Here is a 19,556-nt window from a genome sequence, read left to right on the forward strand (position 1 = left end):
TCACATTGGAGTTGAATGTGTTTTAATCGTGAAAAAACTATGCCAATCAAAAACTGAGTAGTATGGAGTATTTGTTGTTTTATTGTTTTCACTTAATTCTGATATAAATTTATAGATTATCAAAAAAGATTAAAGATGGTATATCCACTCAGGGAATACGCGTGGCACAGTTTCTATAGTGGGTGAACCGCAGCTCGTTATCCTCACTCATGTTGCTCTCGCTGCTCCCTTGGCGATTGAACTGGACGACAGGATACACCTCCTCCCACTCCGATTGAGTGCGACTGAGGACACCGCGCCGTCGCGGCGTTGTGAAGGTGCTTTCTGGCTGCGATCTGGCGGTGGCAGCGGCTGGTGCCGGAGGCATTGGATTGTTCAGCATTTGGGTGACGCTTTTGGACAGTCGAATCGACTGGATGCGGTTGTATCCACTGCCCGTTGGCTTGTAGCGCTCGAGCCTTGATGTGAGGCGCGCCATTTCATTGCTCATCCACTCTGGAGCGCGCATGATGTGGTATTCAAGTGCGACGACTGCTGGTCAAGTAAACCGAGTGAGGAATCGGCGAAGAGCTTTTATAGCCATGGACAAGACATAAGTGACATAAGAAAATCAATACGGCTTGCCTTAAGCGAGGTTAGGGCTCAGTTGCTCGGGTTTCCACCCCCAGTGTTATTGACCTATTAACTAATCAAACACTCGGCCATGTAACACCTTCGATTATTGCAACAAAATATACATAACATTTAATTTAGAACTAGGCGAACGGCGAGGGACACACAGAGAGACAAGTTAAATAAGAATAACAGAATAAAATAGCTACAACATTCGAGCTAATGGTGGGTCAGTGCAACGAAGATATGTCAAACTGTGCTATATACATAATCTAGATCCGGATTTCCTCGGCTTAGGATACCTTACAGTTGTCGTCGTGCAAACGATCGCCATCGAGCTGAACATCCTCTTCAGTGGTGGAGAAGATGCCACCCTGCAAAACCTTGTTGACCGCGGCGCGAGCCAAATAGCCCGTAGTCTCGGAATATGGCAACGAATAGAAAGTCTTGAGATCCTCATTTTTGGTCTGCTCATGCTCTGCTTTGGGTTGATGATGTATGTTATTGTCCTTGCAGTACATTGCGAACGCTTCCGCCAAGATGCCGTCCAAGTCTAGAGCTTGCTTAAAGTGGAGCTCGGGGTTACTAAAAAAAAACAAAAGATAATCATTTGATGGATCAAATCAAATTCAAACATCCTGACTAATTATGTATTTTTTACCGATTAAGAATGGTGGCCACAATGCACAAAAGCTCCACGGTTATCTGACGCCTTTCCGGGCGGTCAATGCAAATCAGTGTTTCCTCGACCAGCAGATTGAAGGTCAACTCGCCGCGGCTCATGTTGGTTAGTGTGGGCGTGGCTGGCAAATGATGACCCTGGGTCAGAATGCCTTGAGGGGTTCGCTGAAGGATTTCCCAGATTTTGTTATAAAAATGTTTTGGCACACGGCACAAGCATCCCTCCAGTTGACGACGTTGTAGGGTAGTGAGCCTAATAAAAATATATTTAAATATTGCCCCAAGAACATATAATTGTATTACTTACTTTTCTTCTACAGCCCATTCGCTGACGGTTAAAACTTTCTGAAGAAGTATGCGGACTTGGAAGGGCGAAAGATTGTCCACATCAATGCTCTGTTGTCCTGAGATTTGTAAGTAGATTCGCATGGCCTCCAGCACCCAGCCAATGCGAATTTTTAATATGCCACGGAACATGGATGGATTGGTGGCTATTAAACGGCCACAATACAGAACCACTTCCTGCTGCAACACCGCCTGGATGACGTCGTAGGGTTGGACACTCGTGTACATGACATTTTGAATCTCCGCCGGCGTCATGGGCTTGTCGAAAACCGTCTCCTTCTGGCCAATGATGCCCACTGTGAGCTCCTTGCCATTCACCAACACAGTGGTGATAAATGGACTAATGGAGTCCACAATGTGGTGAAGAAGAGAAGAGCAGTAGCGCACGGCACGCCAGTAGCGCAAGGAACCAGCGCGGTGGTATAGCTGCGTCAAGGCCGTGTTTACGTTCAGACCGTTTACCTCGAAATGAGGACCCTCGCGATTGAGAATTATACCCCACAATTGGCACAAACAGTAAATGGAATCCGTGCTACGTAGTGCGTTGATGATATCCGGCGTGGGTTTGGTATCGAAGTGCTGAAAAATGTATAAATACGTAAATGATTGATCTTAAATATGGTTCCAACTAGCATACTTACCGCAACCGAAATCTTTTCCTCCACATATGTCAGAGCTTTGGGCACATCTGTTAGCGATTGGTAGCCAATGTACTCATGGTTTATCTGCGAGAACGCATTCTCGTTGTCGGTCAGATCACTTTGGTTCATAAAGTCAAGATGCTCGATGCACGAGCTGCTAATCAGATTCTGTAGTCGACCGATGCGAACTTTCATGCCATCGCAGTAGCCCTTTTTTAGCATGGCCAGCAGGTCAAGCATCTCCTTGAATTGCGGATCACGCATGTGCTCCTCCCGAATAAGCAGACAAACTGTAGGTCTGCCCGATAGCCGCCAGTACTTGCCCACAAACTGTAGCTCTGTCTTGATGTCATCAATTAGTAGAGCCATGTCTCGGTAGAGATAAAAGTCGGAGACCTCAAAGATTAGTGGGTAGCAGAGGACTGTCATGCCGCAGATGCGATACACCTTGCTGGTGCCCAAAGAACCCACCGGTCTGGATGGACGACCGGACAGGCCAACCTTGTTGTTAACTCCGAGATGTTGATATACTTTAATGAGCTCTGTCGAGCTCCAGATTTGCACAGGTTCCACCTAATTTAATAAAAAAAAAAAGAAATTAGTACTTTGAAAATGAGCAATCTGCGACTCGATTTACCTCGTGTGGGGTTTGTGTTTGGATGCCATAGGTGGCCATCATAGCCTGCAGTCGCATGGACTCGGCAATCAGGACAATCTGCACCACAAGATCAGTGGCTGTGCCCTGTAAGGATTACCAAGGTATTATTAGAAGATGCATTTTCTAACAATATCATATGTTAGGATGCATGAGGCCAATTCAATAGTCTTGGGTTTTAATCACATGACAAGAAAATTTGGACTAGCCAGATACCAAAATGCAAAAACACACAAAGGTAAACATAAATTGAGTAAAGGATCAGGGGAATACTAGCAGAGGGGTAAAAGTGCGGGATTTGGGAGAGTTTAAGTAACAGTTTGAGGATATTAACATGCCAAACAAGTATTAGAAATTTATAATATCTTACACTTTGAAACCCCAATTAGTAAATTTGGAATTGAATTTGGAAAAATGTATCATACGTGATCAAGTACTAATTTGAATAGATAATCGAGTTTATTAGGATATTTCCAATTGATATATCTTTGCCGATTAGAGTTCCTTATCAAAATTAAGAGCCTCTCTCAAAAACAAAAATTTCAACCCAAAAATTACCTTTTTGTCATCCAATATTATAGGTATGCGTGGTTTCTTTATGCACAATGCGGAATTTTTAGTAAAGGAGCATATGGATATTTAGCAATGGCAGTTAATTAGTTGTTAACATTTTCTATGGGCTCAAGCAAAGCTGCTGTCTCTTGGCATTTTATTTGTAATCGCTGCCCCAAAAATCATTTAAAATTAAGAATGCATTGCACTTTGAAAGGCGTGATCGTTGTTTAGAACATTGTAATCCGAATTCCCAGTGTTAGCACCTTTTTAAAACATCAAGCCAAATCAAGCTTATGCTGTCATTGAGTTAATTACATAAATTAGGAACTGCAAGCTACGTAAATAAACCCAAAGTCTGGTGACAATTACTTACAGTGCCCGGTTTAGCCTATAGAGCGTGTGTTTATGTTCATTTTTTAAACAAAATATGCAGTATATTGATAGGTATATAAGGAGGAAAAGAAACCGAAAAGAGTAGAAGAAAACTTTTGATTTAGATACCAAAAAGAATTTGTTCACTATATACAAATAAAACGGTAATACAGAAGTAATAATTCATACTGAAAATAGGCAAATAATCATTTCTATAGTGTAGGTGTGTGTGATTTGATTTGATCGTAAAGTGTGTCATAGTTATATATTTTCGATCAGTGTGTCTTGCCGAACATGAATAGCCACAATGTAAACTAGGTGGTGATCTTTTGTGCTAATGTGTCTGTGGTCTAAAAAGCAAAATTTAGTTTGTACACATACGCATAATTTAGGTTTTAGATAATTTTGAATTTAGAAATCAATAAAATATGTTGGTACAGCAGGGCATCTACTTACTTTGTGTTTTTCGTCAATAGCTTTGCCCTGTTTTTACGAAATCAATTATAATACAATTTGGGATTTGATTTTGATCATTTTGGATATATAGACGTGTGGTAGCAGTAGCATTTGGTAGTGGTTGGTAGTAGAGAATGAATAGATGTAGATAGAATTAAGTATCAAGAGCCAATTATAAACTAAACCCATCTAATGTACTTAGGCAAAAAACAACTTATGTGTAAAGTATTCCAATTGAGATCGAACGCAGACACACACGGCAGACACACAAAACTCATCAGCGGCAGCGGCGGCAGAAGCGGAAACTCCCAGATAGGCAAGTAGGAACCCTTTTAAACCGACGCTATGAAATGTCTTTCCAATGGCAAAAGGAGAAATCGTAACTTCGTTACTTCTGTCATCTTTCAGATAGAACGATTTAACCTTTTCGGATCCACAATGCTTTGCCATTGGTTCACAATTTAAGAAAACACTTCATAGCGCTTCTTGTCCTGCCAGAATCCCGATTCCAACTCACCTGGAAAGCCGAATAACGACCAGCCCTTCTGGGCCGATTATAGCTTGGTAAGTAGCGGCGGATTGGATCCAATTCATTGATGTGTAGGAGTCCTGCGGTCAGCAGCTGGGCTATGATAAAGAATGACTGTCCCCACAGGAACAGCGATTGCGATGGAGCACGCATGTAGGAGCCATCTCCATCCGGCGCATAGTACATTGTCACCACGGGATCTCCATTGACATCAGTACGCAAACAGCGCCTCAGATCGTTTTGGAACTCTTCAATTTGTTCATTGTTATTCTTGAACACACCATCGATAATCATGGCTATGAAAAAGAGCGGCCATTCACACTCCAGGCCTTCGAATTCCTTTAGCTCGCCAGAGTGATAATAGCGTCGTGATTTGTCCTCGTTTTTGCTAAGGAATCCATCACGGGTGAAGCGCTTGAATCCCATTTTGCAGCGCAAACGATTTACAACATTTTGTTTGGTCTGCTCCACCAGGCGATCTTCATGCGAGGCAAAGGCTGGGAAGGAAAGTGTGAGCAGCAGTGACGCATCAACTCCCTAAAAGTACAAACTTAAATTAAATGATGCAAACTACAAATAACGCATTTATGCACAACCTTTGAACTTGATTCCCTGGGCAGCATGGTTTCGAAAATACTGCGATTCCGGTTGTGGGCATCAATGTCCACATAGACAACACTCCATGAAGCTCCTTTCTCGCCGAACAGATTGCATCCGTTAATGGCCTCCAAGGCGGACTTGGCCATGCCAATGGAGGAGGCATGGATCTCCGGGGTGCCATTGTTATATTTAGAGCCCCGCTCCCACATGCCAAAGTCGGGCGTACGATAGGCGCGCTCCACATAGTACACTAGATTCTGGACAAAGGCCACCTCGTCGTGGGTGTAAATGATCTGCAGGCCAGAGGTTATCATCTGGACGAGGAACAACAGATAGAGTGAAACCTAGAGGAGGAGATTCAAAGCATTTCAAAACTCTTCGATAAGAAATCCCCTAGAACTCACGCAATCGATCTGCAGGTGATTGTAAAACTCATCCGGATAGATCTTCTCTCCGGTGTGCAGCTGGAACTTGCTGTGAAGTGCGTGCTGATTGGACTGGCGCTGCTTAAAGAGCTCCACCCGCGATGCCTGCTTGACCCAGCACTCCAGAATGCCTCGCATGCACTTCACAGTGCTCTGGCCCAGTTCGTAGGACTTTCCGCGGTCATCGTCGATCCTTCTGTACGCCTGGTACAAGCTCCACACGGCGGATGCGCAATACACACTGTCCCGCACGGATCCCACCAACTGGTCGGTGCTCATCACCGGAAACAAACCGGTGATGGGACTCTGGTAGCGCAGCAATTGACGCTTGACTGAGGGAAGAGAAAGTGTTAGATTCACCCGGCTATCGCCTCTTAATTGGCTATACAAATAAACAAACGATTCTGTTTACAATCAAGTGTGGGGCGTCGACATTTCGCGATGTGCGATGCTTATTAATAGACGCCGTCAATTGGTGCTTAATTGGCCGCCCCAAAGACGACTCCAAGGTTATATAAATCCTTACCGATGCCATAGTAGATGTCTAGCTGCTTCACCGTGTCCTCGTAGTTAGACGTCTTCAGGAACTGGTCCAGATTGATTTCCTCCAAGCTGTTGTGGCGTCCACTGTCCGGAGCACCCGAACTGCCGCCTGGAGTTGTGACCGAGAGACCGAGACTGGAAGTTGAAATATCCTCTCCATTAATCTGGGATTATTTTCTATGCTTCAATACTTACGATTTCGGCACATCGCGCATTGTTTCTTCAACAATTGCAAATTATATTGCAATTGCGCTTAAGAAAATGTATCAAAGTCAAGAAAAAGTCAAACGCTTCTAACAGCTGAGCAGCTTTTCATTGCGATCTGGCAATGCTGTAAGCTAAAATCGATTGTTGTAGACCAATCGTTAAAATCAGAGCGGGTGATTTAAAACGGAAAGGTTTAATTAAAAAACAAATTATGTTCTGTTTTCGGTTTGAAGTTCAAATAATTCGGTGATATAATTTTAAGCTTATATATCAAATCTAATGTTAAATCAAGTTATAGTAATAATTTTAGAAGCGCACTGTTAATTACCAATTTAGGGTGACCATTTAGACTCTCAGATGCCGTTTGCCGTTTAGTGTACGCTATGGTCACTTTGCTGCCGGCTTTTTTTTTGTATGCGATTTGTTTTTGTGCGATTTATGCTGTGGTCCTGATTGTCCTTCTGTCAAAATGCGTGCGCCTGATGCGCTCCTGCTCCGCCTCGCTCTCCTGCTTCTCCTGCTGACCTCTGTTCGCGGTACCCTCGCCCCGGACAGCCACAAATCGAAGAGCAAGACCAAGGAGACTGCTCTGCGTGGCGGTCCGCAAGACCAAGATGTTTTCGATCTGGGATTGGTTAGTCCCGAGCCCCTGGCCAAGGATATCGTGAGCAATCATCGCGGGTACTTCAAGGAGACGGGACTGCGACGCTTCAATGGCACCACCTTGGGCTATGTGACTCCAGTAAGCATAGGACATACTCTCACATTTTGTGCATGTGTAATCTATTGTTTACTTTGCTTGTAGTGGAACTCGCATGGCTATGATGTGGCCAAGATCTTTGCCAAGAAGTTCGACATTATCTCGCCGGTTTGGCTGCAGATTGTGAAGCAGGGAGATCGTTATGCCGTAGCCGGAACCCATGACATCGATGCGGGTTGGCTGACCGATGTCCAGAGAAAGGGTAAACAGGTGCACAATCAGCGAACGGTTAAAGGTATTGGGAATTGATTCCCGCTAGCATTAGTATAAACTCACGTTCCTTGGATTTCAGTGTTTCCCCGTTTTATATTCGATCACTTCACTGATCGGGACATTAAGCTCTTGCTTAGCGACGCCCAGGAGAGGAAAAAAGTCAACGACGTGCTGATCAAGTGCTGCAAGGATAATGGCTTCGATGGACTCGTCCTGGAGGTGTGGTCCCAGCTAGCTGGACGCATAGATGATAAAATTCTGTACACACTGGTTTTGCAAATGGGTAGGTTTAATGGTTTGTAACCCTTTGATTATCACTAATATTTTAAATTTCTTTTACGTCACTTAGCCAAAGAACTACAAAAGCAACAGCTGCGTCTCATTTTGGTCATTCCTCCATTTCGCAAGGAAACGGGCCACCTTTTTGGAGAAAAGCACATGGACAAGCTGTTCAAGCACATATACGCCTTCTCTCTGATGACTTACGACTTCTCTAGCGTGCAGCGTCCTGGAGCAAATGCACCATTATATTTCGTCCGTAAGGCTGTGGAGACAATAGTTCCAGAGGGTTGCGCTGATATGACGGCTAAGCGGGCTAAAATTCTGTTGGGACTGAATATGTACGGGAATGATTACACGCCCGATGGAGGCGGACCCATCACCTTCTCCCAGTACTTGGATCTTGTCAGGCATGTGAAGAAGCACCTAACTTTCGATGAGCGGGATGTGGAAAATTTCTTTGAAATCAAGTGAGTTTTCTACTGCAGCGTGTGCAGAGTGTAAGGTGAAGATGTTGAATATCATTACTTTCAGAAACGATGACGGTCGCCACATTGTCTTCTATCCCACTCTCTATTCCATAAACGAGCGAATAAAGCTCGCCCAGGAACTGGGCACTGGCATTTCAATCTGGGAACTAGGCCAAGGCCTAAACTATTTTTACGATCTCTTTTAGTTAGCCTGTAAGCAGCATGCAATGCACAATACCTATTCCAAATAAAGGATATTATATATTAGCCATAATGCTTCTTACCAATCAAACTGTGTAACTTACTAAAAAAAAAAAAGAAAAATGTTTGTATCGCCACCTATGTGTCCTTCTGCAAACATAGCTTCAAACGTTTTACTGCTCAACATGTAGCAACTCAAAATAATTATTTTTCGAAATGTAGTTGCTTGCTTAGCAACAAATTAATTGTATACTGAATTAAATTTATCCACTACAGTTTTACTAACCCACTTTGAAATAGGCGCCAATTTGTTTGTCCACCGACAGCCGCTTGACAGCACTGTTTAACTTATCGAATATTTTAAATTTATATCGAGCCGTTCATCCGTTTAAAACGATACTATCGCTGATGGTTTTTCAGCTCTAGAATAAATTTGTTATTATTTTTTTAGCCGGTGGGAAATCCTGAAATGCGCTTTCTTTACGCCTGCTTTGTGATCGTGCTGTGCGCCCTGATCTTCTGCGAGTATGTGGCGGACTTTGTGGTGCTGCAAAAGTGCAAGTGGCCGGAGATAAAGCGAAAGAAGTATGTGGACGATCCGCTTAGAGCAATGATTCTAGCGGATCCGCATCTGCTAGGACCGCATCGTGGTCACTGGCTGGACAAGCTCTACCGGGAGTGGCACATGACGCGGGCCTTTCAGGCGGCATCGCGTCTGTTCCAGCCCGACGTGGTCTTCGTCCTGGGCGATTTGTTCGATGAGGGCGACATGGTCAGCGACAAGCAGTTCCAGGAATATGTGTGGCGCTACCTAAAGATGTTCCACCTACCACCGGGAATTCCGCTCATCAGTCTCGCGGGAAATCATGACGTGGGCTTCCATTACAAGTAAGTCAATAAGAGACAGAACTATAATATTTATAAAACCGCGCTCTTGTGTGCTTTCCAGAATGCATCCCTTCTTTATGTCGCGTTTTGAGAGCTATCTGAACAACTCCTCGGTCAATTTGTACACCATTAAGCAAATTCATTTTGTGGTGATAAATTCGATGGCTATGGAAGGTGATGGTTGCATGTTTTGCACCCAGGCCGAAGATCAGTTGAAGAACATTTCGCGGACTTTGCACTGCATGAAGTATCCGCTAGAGGCGGAGTGCGCCCGCACCAGGCGGCACCCGTACAGCCAGCCGATTCTATTGCAGCACTTCCCCACCTACCGCATTTCGGATACCATGTGCGAGGACCACGATGCTCCGTACATCGAGGCGTTCCGAGAGCGGTTTCATGTGCTCTCCAAGGATGCCACGGATATGCTGGGAGAGCTGCTTAAGCCAAGGCTGGCATTCGCCGGCCATTCACATCACTTCTGTCACAGTGTAAATCGGCTGGGCATCGATGAGTACACGGTGGCCTCGTTCAGCTGGCGAAACAAAGTTAATCCCAGCTTTATGCTGGTGGGTATTATATTTGCTCTTACGATTGTTAGCCCTTCGAACTTGTACTAAAATGCTATAACTTTTAGGCCACTATAACCCCCGATGACTATGTGGTTTCCAAGTGCAAAATGCTGCCACAGCAGTTTGTCTACAATAGCTATCTAAGTGCTGGCATCCTTTGTCTAATTGTTATCGGGTTCCAGCTACGAAAGTGCATCCAAAGAAGAAGGCAGTCATCGGCTGTAGATCATCGGAAGGTTAATTAGTATGTATAAGCATGCCTATACAAGGCACATCCTCTTTTGTGATTTACGCCTGATTGGGGCTTAGTTTAGACTAGATACGCCAGATTCCAGACTCAGATCCCAGATCCAGATCCAGACAGAGGTCATATCAATTCTGCTGCTTTGCAATCGCTTAACTATATTCTAGGTGTACAAAATTCGGATAGTATGTATGATCTATTTATTGAATTTATCACAGACATTATGCTTGTAAAGTCAAACGGAATACATAATGAGACACAGTCTTCTGACTACAAATCGAAAATGCCAAAAAAAATAATGCTTGAACAAAGGCTGGAAAGTAAATAACGGATACAAACAGAACAATTAAATAAAGCTATATTATAATACAATTACTATATTACGTTAATTGTGCACTCTGTATTCTGAGATGCAGATTCATAGGTTCCTGTACTTCGGTTTGTGTCTTCCAATATCTGGATCACATTGTACTAGACTAGGCTATCTATAAGGTAACTACCACAAAGCAACTACTACTACAAACTATGCTAACAAAACAGGGTGTGGAATTCAATGCCACAGGTATAGGACCACGATTTCTCGATCAATTCCATTTAGTTTGGCACAGGAAGTTCTGGTTCGTCTATTTTAGGATACGTTTAAGAGGTTTTTGTGCGCCTGCGCATGGAGATTGCGACCACTGAAGCATTCTTTTGGAAGGAACCTAAGAGAAAGCATAGATTTAATACCAGAGGTTAAACATATGGTTACAAAAATTACCTGTGAATCACTGGTGATATTAGATCCGGATCTAGTGTTTTCATATTTGTGGGTTTGGTCACAAGCGAGACTAGTGCACCTACCACTATGACTGTGGCCACACCAATGGGATTTATCCAGTGGTAGGACAGTCGGTACAGTGGAAAAACTTGCTCCTCATCTACCCATATATTTTCCCGAAGCGTTACATTGCCCACGCATCCGTCCACGGATACGGGAAGCTTTTGGGAATTCAATTCGCCAGCTGCGATGGTAAACTGCGTGCCAAAAGATATCCACCCGGCGAGCAGAGCACTTGCAATTCCGCCCACAGCAGTGCCTACAGTATTGGCCCAGGGAACGAGCATTCCCAACGTAAATAGACCAAAAGTTGTTCCAGCTGCGATGGCCGTCATTGAAGTGCAAATGCTCAGGATTCCACTCAGTTGTTCCAGGACAAACACCAGTGAGAGGGCCACCAAGCCAAGAACTATAACCGTGGACTTGACCAGAATGGTAGAGGCTCTTTCACTTGGTTGCATCTTGAAGCAGCCGCGAACTATATCCTCCAGGATTACCAAGGACGTTGAATTTAGAACCACAGACAGGGAGCTCAAGGCAGCTCCAAATATTCCAGCTATAAACAAACCAGACATACCATAGATGTGACCCACACTCTGGACGACAAAGAGCGGCAGTAGCTGATCGTCGTGCTGCAAAGATATAGAAGTGAGTAAAGTGCAAAAACAATTCACTATTTACTGACCGTAATTAGTCCCGCACTCAGAGGATCACAATCTTTGTACATCTCATAAATTAGCAGTCCCACATAACAACAAACAGAGACGAAGGCAGCCACGCCAATTGTAAAAATGGCCATGGAAGCGCGAGCCTTCTTGAGCGATGGAAGGGACATGTATCGCTGGACCATGGTCTGGTTGACGGCATTGAATGAGGTCCAGTAGGAGAATCCCCCGATCAGAACGCTCCAAACAGTGTGCCGTACATAGGGCGATGGGTTTGTATTGTTAAAGATCAATCGGCCACCTTTGGCAGCATCATCGAAAATGACATTCAAGCCATTTGCATAGACAGTGGCCAAAATAGCGACAGCCAGAACGGAAAGGAACATGACCAGCACCTGCCAAGCATCTGTGTGGACCACTGCTTTGATTCCTCCCTGGAAATATACGCAATTAGTATAAATCCATAGGTATTAAATTATCTAAGCTTACGACAAACGTGTAGAAAACACACACGACCACAATCACCACTGCAATCACATGGAGATTAATGCCCGATACTGGAAGATTGCCGAAAGATTAAAGGTGTGTTTCAAACAATTAACAAATGCAGCTTACCCTGATTCAGAGCTATAGCTGGTACATACACAATGAAAGGCAGAAACAGAATCTAGAATTGGATCGACAATTAATATAACATTGTAGTTCAAACTTGAGCTTTGACTTACCTCATCCAGAATAAACATAAAGGATGCAATACTTCGTACGACCGAATGAAAGCGCATCTCCAAGTACTGAAAGCAATATTATATTTCATAATTTAAATGACTTGCGTTTAGGATTCGAAAACCAACGTCATAAAAACCGAAAACGAAAACTAATTGCTCGACACAATTGTCAAGTGGCAGCAAAACCACATTGCAATTAATCATATCGAACCGCTGGAACCCAGAAAAAAGTCGCAACAAGTGGGCGAGCGCAAAGTCCAAGAAATTCCACTTGAGGAGGAGGGTGGTCTCCGATTCCCAGTTAATTAAAGTGTTCACTACGTCCGCCGTTCATTGATTGGACAAAAGTGACGGAGTGAAAGGGGGAAGACGGAAACATCTTAGAAAGTTTGTCATTCTTATCAACAACCACTACAGACGAACTTGTCTATCTTTTATTTTAATCAACTCGTCATTGAAAGAAATGGTGAGTATTTTGCTGTTGAGGAGCTAGTTATATCTAAATGAATATTTCAGTTTAAACCCAATTAAAAGTTTAAGCTATTATACTGTTACCATAAGCTTATTGACCCATTGTAAATGAATAAATCAGTTTATAGAATTTACGAGTATCGTACCTCATAGGAAGAGCCTACTTGAAGAGCCGAGAACACTGGTATATAGACGTAGGAGACGGCGATGCCTTGGAGCACTATTGCGATGGCTATAAACCAATATTGCGTGCCATAATTGTAGATTTCAGAGGTAGTGCCCAGTATGGTAACGCCCGATATATAGCTGGAAATAAAAGGGAACAGATTATACAGGCATGTTTGGGGGGGACGGTATCGCATTGCCAACTCTACCTGGCTATCAGGCTCATGGCAACGGGGAAAACTTTCAGATTGCGTGACCCGAGCAGATACTCGCTCATCTTCTCCGATCCGAAATCGTGTTTCCGCCTTTCTGGCGTGGTCGTCGGCAGAGTGGGTTCCGCCTCCTCGAGCTTCACCTTGCTCTTCCTTTAATTACAACAATTGTTTGGCAATATTCCGAGGATTTGTTTAAAGGTCACTCACTTGATGCACCCGAAATAGATGCCCGTGCTGGTGGATAATACGATCATGCCCAGGAAAACGGCAATGTCCACACTGCCAAATCTGTAGTCCTCCATGCCCTTCTTTGCCACCTAAGGAGAAGAGTACATTTCGGGTCAGTTTATGATCTTTATATGATTTAGTTTAAAGTGTGTTGTGATTCTCCTTGGCAGTGACAATCTCTATCAGGTGGTTTTTGAAGTTCAGAAACTTAATTTGTTTTTTTTTGTAAGAACAAGTGTGCGAAATGAACTCCGAATTCGTATAATCATCGCACGTCTGGGATTTTGGCCATATACTTGTAATTGCTGTAGTTGGTCTTAAATGGGTCATAAAATGAAATGACTCTAGCTATTAAAGTACCAACTGTGTACGGTAAGAGATTTTCTCAAAAGCTAGGTATAGAAAGTTAGCAAATCCATGCAAATAACAATTATCTCGCTTTGTTTATTTATGTATTACCCCACAGTACATTTTTATCTGCTTTTAAACAGTTTGTTTCGCTAGTCGAAAATGTCATAGCTTAATCATATTATTAAAAGTGGGACTTTAGTCCCTACAACTACAATTCTCCATGTGGAGTTATGGGATCCAGGTCTTATCAGCAGGTGCCTGCTTATTATTCATCAAATATCAAATCAAAGCAGTCTGGCCAATCTCGATGGGCCAGAGACTTTAACCCATTTCGCCATGTATTATTTACAAACATTTTTAGCAATCGCTTCAAAATTACAAAACATTTTATTAATATGTATTCGCATTATTATCAAAGGAATATTTGGCAAAATAACTCGTTCTGGAGACTTTGACATTATCCAGCTTTGGTTTTCTAGATTATGAATCTTTTGTTATTAGCAAAATATGTTTTTTTTAATACTCCCAATTTACTTTTACTTTCTTAGTTCATAGCTAATGATGCAGACGGTGTTTAGCATAAATTAGTAATTTTTCGTCGGCGATTCAGGTTCATTGACTGGATGATCAATCGGAGCCGATCGAATCTCAGAGAAGAGACTTCAACCTTTTACGCAATATCTCGAGCAGCAGCAGCATTATCGCCCTGGACTTGGACTTTGTAACCCAGATGCCGGGTCCCCCGCTCGAAAGTTCCTAAATAGCTCTGAATGCTTGGAACCGGCGAAAGGTGCGAAATACGTACCGCTTCCATATTGTTGGGGACCGGCAAACGCTAGGCTTTACAACGGTGGGGGTGGTTTCCAGAACTGGAGCAGCGGAGGTGAATGGAAAAGTGCGCGTCCCTCACGGAAATCAACAGCAAAGCAACGCACGATAAACGGCCAGAAAGAGCAAACTACCAACAAATTCCGCGAAACGTAATGAAAATTTTCTTGTGGCACAAAGGTTCAACGGATTCCGTGTTTTTCCATTGGTTTTTAAAAAAGGGTTCTATAAACGTACAAAGTTAATCACATGGAACCGAGCACAACACATTAAATCAAAACTCAGAAACGCAAGGGAAAGTTTTTCAGGTTTGTTCTGTGCGCCCGATTTGCCCGATTCTTTGAAGTCGAAAATACGAGTGTACAAAAGCGAAATATTCCACGTCCGAATCGGAGTAACAACATCAACCGATTCCGCTTCCGAACTGCAACTGATGTCTGCGAGCGGGTCGAAAATAAAAGCCACTGGGCCAGCTGCTCGACAAAAACAAGTGGGACAGCTAGAATGGAGAGTACCGACCAAAGTATACCCATTACTTAATATTTAATATAGGAAAAACGGAACAGGATGCCTATAAATGACTCTCAGGTATTGGGAATACACCTGATATTTTCTGGATAAAAGGTATTATCTGTCCCATGAAAGTAATATACCCCTTAATACTGCGCTCGAAAAGCTCCCTCTCCCACCCATTTATCTTCCCATTTCGTATAGAGAGAGTAAGAGCGAGCGTTGTAAATGTGTGAGGGTTTTGGCGAGAGTAGATGGGAGAGAAAGCTTCCGTTGCTTTTGTAAACCTCAATGTATTATGTCAATGTAAGCGGTTACTTGACCATTCGATCAGCTAATGGAGCTAATGGAGCTATCAACGGAAGTTTGGAGCAGGGAGTTGCATTCAGATGAAAAAATACACAAGTGTTGTTATCCGCTGTTTTTAAAACACTATTATACGAATACCTTAAAGACAACATAGTTAGTGTAAATATTACATTTATGTGATATTGAAATTATTATGCATTCTTTTAATTTATATGCCAGAGTATTCCTTATTGGTTTCATATCAATTGCTCGAGTAATGTGTAGTAAACTACACACCTAAGTTTTCCATTGCCCCATTTAGAAATAAAAGTAATTTGAACACTCCCTTTTGGTGGTAAATTAAAAAGACTTTTATTTACCCACAAATAATTGATTCACTACCGACATCGAGTCCATCTAGAGTTTCACTTCATGGGTTTAGGGGGAAGTTGAAACGTTCCTTTGGTTATTCCGATGGATCTTCTCCCAAAATCAGAAAGTCAATCAATAGCAAGTGACAGGTTGCCATGAAAGAACTATTTAGAATGAGCAACCACAACAGATAATTGCACAATTGTCAGTGTCAGACTTTTGCCACCATTCGCACTCGCACTGCGCCGTGTGTTTCCAATGAGGAATGTAATTGGATTAGGCAGCAACCAAGTCCGAGACCCAGTCTCAGTTTCAGTCCCAAATGCAACGGGAACACGCGGTAGTGCTCCAGATTGCTACGAATCCGTAGTCCGAGCTGCAGGATTGCATAATCTGGAAGCATGAGCAAGGAAAATCGCTCGAAAATCGCTTTCAAGCGAAAAACGAGTAACGGTAACAAGAACGGCCAGTTAACGGATTACGAACGCATCCGAGGGGATCTGGAAGTGGTTGTCCCGAGCCCACCTCCTCCTCCAGTTGTGCCACCCAGTGCATCCTTAGGGAAACTCAAGATAAAGTTGAGTTCTGCCAAAATTTCCCTACGAAAAAACTCGCAGACTTCGCAAAATAATCTACAGACTGCTCCCTTACCAGACGCAGTGCGTCGCAAATCAGCACCACAGCTTTTTAGCTTCACCATTGCCCCAAAGAGCGAAGTGACTTCGAAAATACATCTCCCTTCAGTGCCAAAGCTACCGGGCTTGGCACCAAAGAGCTCCATCCGAAGGTCAAGGACGTTGGGCTTGTCGAATATTGCCCAGGGTGCAGGGTCATCAGGTACAGGGCTATCCAATGTCGAACTCGGTGTGCAGGATAGGGACAGTGGCAGTGAGCCCACTAGCAGCTTGGCTGGAGGAGGTAGCTCTACGTCCCCTGAATCCCTATTGGATAACATACTTAGCGGTGCCTCCTCCGTTTCCGTACAAAGTAGTAGCAGCAGCCAGGCCAGTAATGCTACGGTGGCACAGCCCATAAAAGCAAAGGAACAACTGCATCCCAAGAGGCTACTCAGCTTGAAGGCTTCTCCGGAGCTGAGAGTATCTCCTCCAACTCCAGACACTACTCTACCCCAGGTGCAGATGCCACCTCAACTTTTGCTTGCACTGACTCCAAGACCAGAGATCTTCGATGCACCCTCACCACTGACCAGGAGTCCCTCACGATCTTCCGCAATCTCTCTCCCCGTGTCACCATCACCCAGCATTACTTTGAGGCCGAGTACCCCTCCCGAGAGCACCGTAATCTTCAGAGATGATCTCAAGTGCAGCATCTGCCTGGATGTTTACACTGATCCCAGAACACTGCACTGCTTGCATTCCTTTTGTCTCCAATGTCTGGTCAGCGAGAACTTTAAGGACGAATCTTTGTGGGAACAGGATCAAGCTCGCAGTGAGGAGCCGTCGAACTACAGCCTTAGATCGGAGATGGGTGGATCTAGTGCGGAACTTACTGCGACAGTATCACCCGCCAGGCAGCGAGGTTCCAGTTTTACTTTGAGAAGAAAGAAGTCCATGGATCGCCTAGTGATCAGGGTAAGATAGCAAGATACAACGAGATTATATCCAATAAAACCCGATTTATTCGAACAGTCCAAGAGTGAAGGAAAGCGATCGACCAGTTCCATCGGCACCCGATTCACCGGAAGCTTTGCGAGCGAGGTATCCACCCGCTGCATCCGGTGTCATACCTGTAACTATCCCACGGATCTTCCGTTAGGTGGAGTACGTCAGCTTCCACAGAACTACTTGCTAGTGAGACGCATAGAGGTCTTGCGACTACAGGCTGGGGAGGATGTAATCTCCAGGGTCTGGTGTTCTCTTTGCACAGAGGAGATCAGCGTAAGGGGGACGAAGTCATTAAGTGATTTGAAGGCTGTCTAAAAGCGTATAATCTTTTCCAGGCCACCTACCACTGCATTAGCTGCACTTTAAACCTCTGCACCTTGTGCAAGGAGGCACACGAAAGGCAAAGGAGCACCGCTAGCCATCGGATGAGAAGCATCCTGGAGCTTAGACGCGCCAGGAAGCAAAAGCAACAGCAGATGGGCTTGGGAGATAGTAGCAAACTAGTGCTACGATGCGGAATCCATACCAACTTTGAGCTGAAGGCATTCTGCACAAACTGCCGTCAGCTGGCCTGCACCGACTGTTTGGTGCTCCTTCATAAAGGTCATCGACATGAGACCATATCCCGGGCAATTGGACATCAGGGTAAGCTACTCAAAGAAGCTACGGAGCAAACTCGTCCCCTTTGTCAATATGCGGAGCACTCCATCGAGAGGTTGAATGCCATAGCACGTGGAATCAACGACAGGTGTGACGACATCCAGACTCAAGTGGAGCGGTACATGCAGCAGTACATGGAGGCCCTGGCAGCACATCGCAAGACTCTGCTCCAGCAAATCAGCAGAGCCAGAGAGTCCAAAGTGGAGGTCGTGCTCAAGCAGCAACTTGATTTGGGTAAGACATTTTCCATTTGGTTAAAGCTCTGGTTATCTGACGTAGTCCCGTAGAGAAACGCACTCACCAGGCCATGGATGCGGTTAGATTTAGCCAAGAGCTGTGCGAGATTGGTGCTGATGTGGAGATTCTGAGTTATGTGACTATACTTCTAAGGCGTTTGGAGTACTGTCAGCAATTTAAGCCGCCTGTGGATCCCAAGGTAGTTTACCGCATTTTTTGTTTTATTGTATAAAGTAAGCCATTTTACCCAGATATCCGACTCGCTTCACTTCCTTCCAAAAATCCGTGCTCCGTCGACAAAGGACCAGCGCGATATCCCCCTATATGGCATCATCACCATGCAGGTAGTGGAGCCTGGTCTATGCACCCTGGAGTGGGAGGGATTTTCCCAGCTTCGCCTCCACAAAAAAGCGGATCTTCTGCTTCACTCTAGAGATGCCGACGGGGTCTCCCTCTGCCACGGTGGCCTGGAGATCAACTGCATGCTGAAGTATAAGGACTCCAGTTCCAAGTTTCTACCCGTGGAGGTGTCGGACAATCGTGATGGCACCTACAACATCTCCTTTACTCCGGATGCCCAGGGCACGTTGATTCTCACGATCAACATTAACGACCGGCCCATCAAGGGAGGTCCTTTCACTTTTCAGGCGCGACAGGTTCGTCCACATACGGGCATCTACCACTGCTGCTCCTTCTGTTCCGGAAAGGGCAACCGGAACGTGATGTGCTCGTGTGAGGGTCGCATGCCTGGATATAGTGGCTGCGGTCATGGGCATGCTGGACATCCAGGGAGACGTCACTGGTCCTGCTGCGGTAATGTCCTTGAGAACTCGGAATGCAATGTGGCCAACAAACTGCTTAATTCGTAAGTTCATTGATAAAGATGTACGGCTTTAAAACGAATAAATGTTCATCTTGTGAAATTTTAAAGATCTTGTAGTTTATACGCCCGCGCACAGATAGACAACAAAGATACTTCAAAATAATTGTTTTTCTACCTACAAAATACATACATTCCAGCGAATATAATAAAACGTTCCAACAGACCCGGAAGTCCTTTTACAATGTGGACACAATAATCCCAGATTGCCATTGTTACAACATCTAGTCCTTACTAATGTGTTTCGTCCTCTGGAATTACCAATTAAATT

The 19,556-nt window shown here is 44.3% G+C and overlaps 6 protein-coding genes across 11 annotated transcripts; 3 read left to right on the forward strand and 3 right to left on the reverse strand.

Moving 5' to 3' along the window:
- Positions 1-61: 61 nt before the first annotated feature.
- LOC6611628 lies at positions 62-602 on the reverse strand. Its single transcript, XM_002036128.2, has one exon. It carries the CDS (start codon positions 506-508, stop codon positions 149-151), a length of 360 nt encoding a protein of 119 aa, XP_002036164.1. The 5' UTR covers positions 509-602; the 3' UTR covers positions 62-148.
- Positions 603-718: 116 nt separating this feature from the next.
- On the reverse strand, positions 719-6,718 carry LOC6611629 (probable phosphorylase b kinase regulatory subunit beta). 4 transcript variants are annotated; one of them, XM_032727503.1, is made up of 12 exons: positions 6,610-6,718; positions 6,398-6,549; positions 5,851-6,203; positions 5,443-5,790; positions 4,835-5,383; positions 4,318-4,344; positions 3,863-3,877; positions 2,917-3,021; positions 2,280-2,852; positions 1,601-2,217; positions 1,274-1,546; positions 719-1,197 (listed from the first exon to the last, which is right to left on the reverse strand). In XM_032727503.1, exons 1-12 carry the CDS (start codon positions 6,627-6,629, stop codon positions 906-908), a joined length of 3,324 nt encoding a protein of 1,107 aa, XP_032583394.1. In that variant the 5' UTR covers positions 6,630-6,718; the 3' UTR covers positions 719-905. The 4 variants fall into 4 exon arrangements, with proteins under 4 accessions (XP_032583394.1, XP_032583396.1, XP_032583395.1 ...); XM_032727505.1 differs by lacking the exon at positions 4,318-4,344; XM_032727504.1 differs by lacking the exon at positions 3,863-3,877.
- A 288-nt stretch (positions 6,719-7,006) lies between these two features.
- LOC6611630 (chitinase domain-containing protein 1) lies at positions 7,007-8,617 on the forward strand. Its single transcript, XM_002036130.2, has 5 exons — positions 7,007-7,363; positions 7,427-7,616; positions 7,674-7,877; positions 7,944-8,343; positions 8,408-8,617. The coding sequence occupies exons 1-5, from the start codon at positions 7,091-7,093 to the stop codon at positions 8,547-8,549; spliced, it is 1,209 nt and encodes a 402-aa protein (XP_002036166.1). The 5' UTR covers positions 7,007-7,090; the 3' UTR covers positions 8,550-8,617.
- Positions 8,618-8,936: 319 nt separating this feature from the next.
- LOC6611631 (metallophosphoesterase 1 homolog) lies at positions 8,937-10,617 on the forward strand. 2 transcript variants are annotated; one of them, XM_032724308.1, is made up of 4 exons: positions 8,937-9,432; positions 9,494-9,998; positions 10,067-10,245; positions 10,311-10,617. In XM_032724308.1, the coding sequence occupies exons 1-4, from the start codon at positions 9,014-9,016 to the stop codon at positions 10,318-10,320; spliced, it is 1,113 nt and encodes a 370-aa protein (XP_032580199.1). In that variant the 5' UTR covers positions 8,937-9,013; the 3' UTR covers positions 10,321-10,617. The 2 variants fall into 2 exon arrangements, with proteins under 2 accessions (XP_032580199.1, XP_002036167.1); XM_002036131.2 differs by having other exon boundaries at positions 8,938-9,432; positions 10,067-10,617.
- On the reverse strand, positions 10,429-15,122 carry LOC6611632 (sodium-coupled monocarboxylate transporter 1). The gene is made up of 10 exons (XM_002036132.2): positions 14,691-15,122; positions 13,514-13,623; positions 13,301-13,456; positions 13,073-13,232; positions 12,456-12,521; positions 12,346-12,397; positions 12,220-12,287; positions 11,751-12,164; positions 11,006-11,697; positions 10,429-10,949 (listed from the first exon to the last, which is right to left on the reverse strand). Exons 1-10 carry the CDS (start codon positions 14,697-14,699, stop codon positions 10,874-10,876), a joined length of 1,803 nt encoding a protein of 600 aa, XP_002036168.1. The 5' UTR covers positions 14,700-15,122; the 3' UTR covers positions 10,429-10,873.
- A 14-nt stretch (positions 15,123-15,136) lies between these two features.
- On the forward strand, positions 15,137-19,335 carry LOC6611633 (tripartite motif-containing protein 45). 2 transcript variants are annotated; one of them, XM_002036133.2, is made up of 5 exons: positions 15,137-17,475; positions 17,533-17,781; positions 17,844-18,402; positions 18,456-18,604; positions 18,657-19,335. In XM_002036133.2, exons 1-5 carry the CDS (start codon positions 16,285-16,287, stop codon positions 19,272-19,274), a joined length of 2,766 nt encoding a protein of 921 aa, XP_002036169.1. In that variant the 5' UTR covers positions 15,137-16,284; the 3' UTR covers positions 19,275-19,335. The 2 variants fall into 2 exon arrangements, with proteins under 2 accessions (XP_002036169.1, XP_032580165.1); XM_032724274.1 differs by having other exon boundaries at positions 18,708-19,335.
- The last annotated feature ends 221 nt before the right edge of the window (positions 19,336-19,556 follow it).

Source organism: Drosophila sechellia, chromosome 2L (genome assembly GCF_004382195.2).
Source record: "Drosophila sechellia strain sech25 chromosome 2L, ASM438219v1, whole genome shotgun sequence".
In the NCBI taxonomy this organism is placed as follows: Eukaryota; Metazoa; Arthropoda; class Insecta; order Diptera; family Drosophilidae; genus Drosophila; species Drosophila sechellia.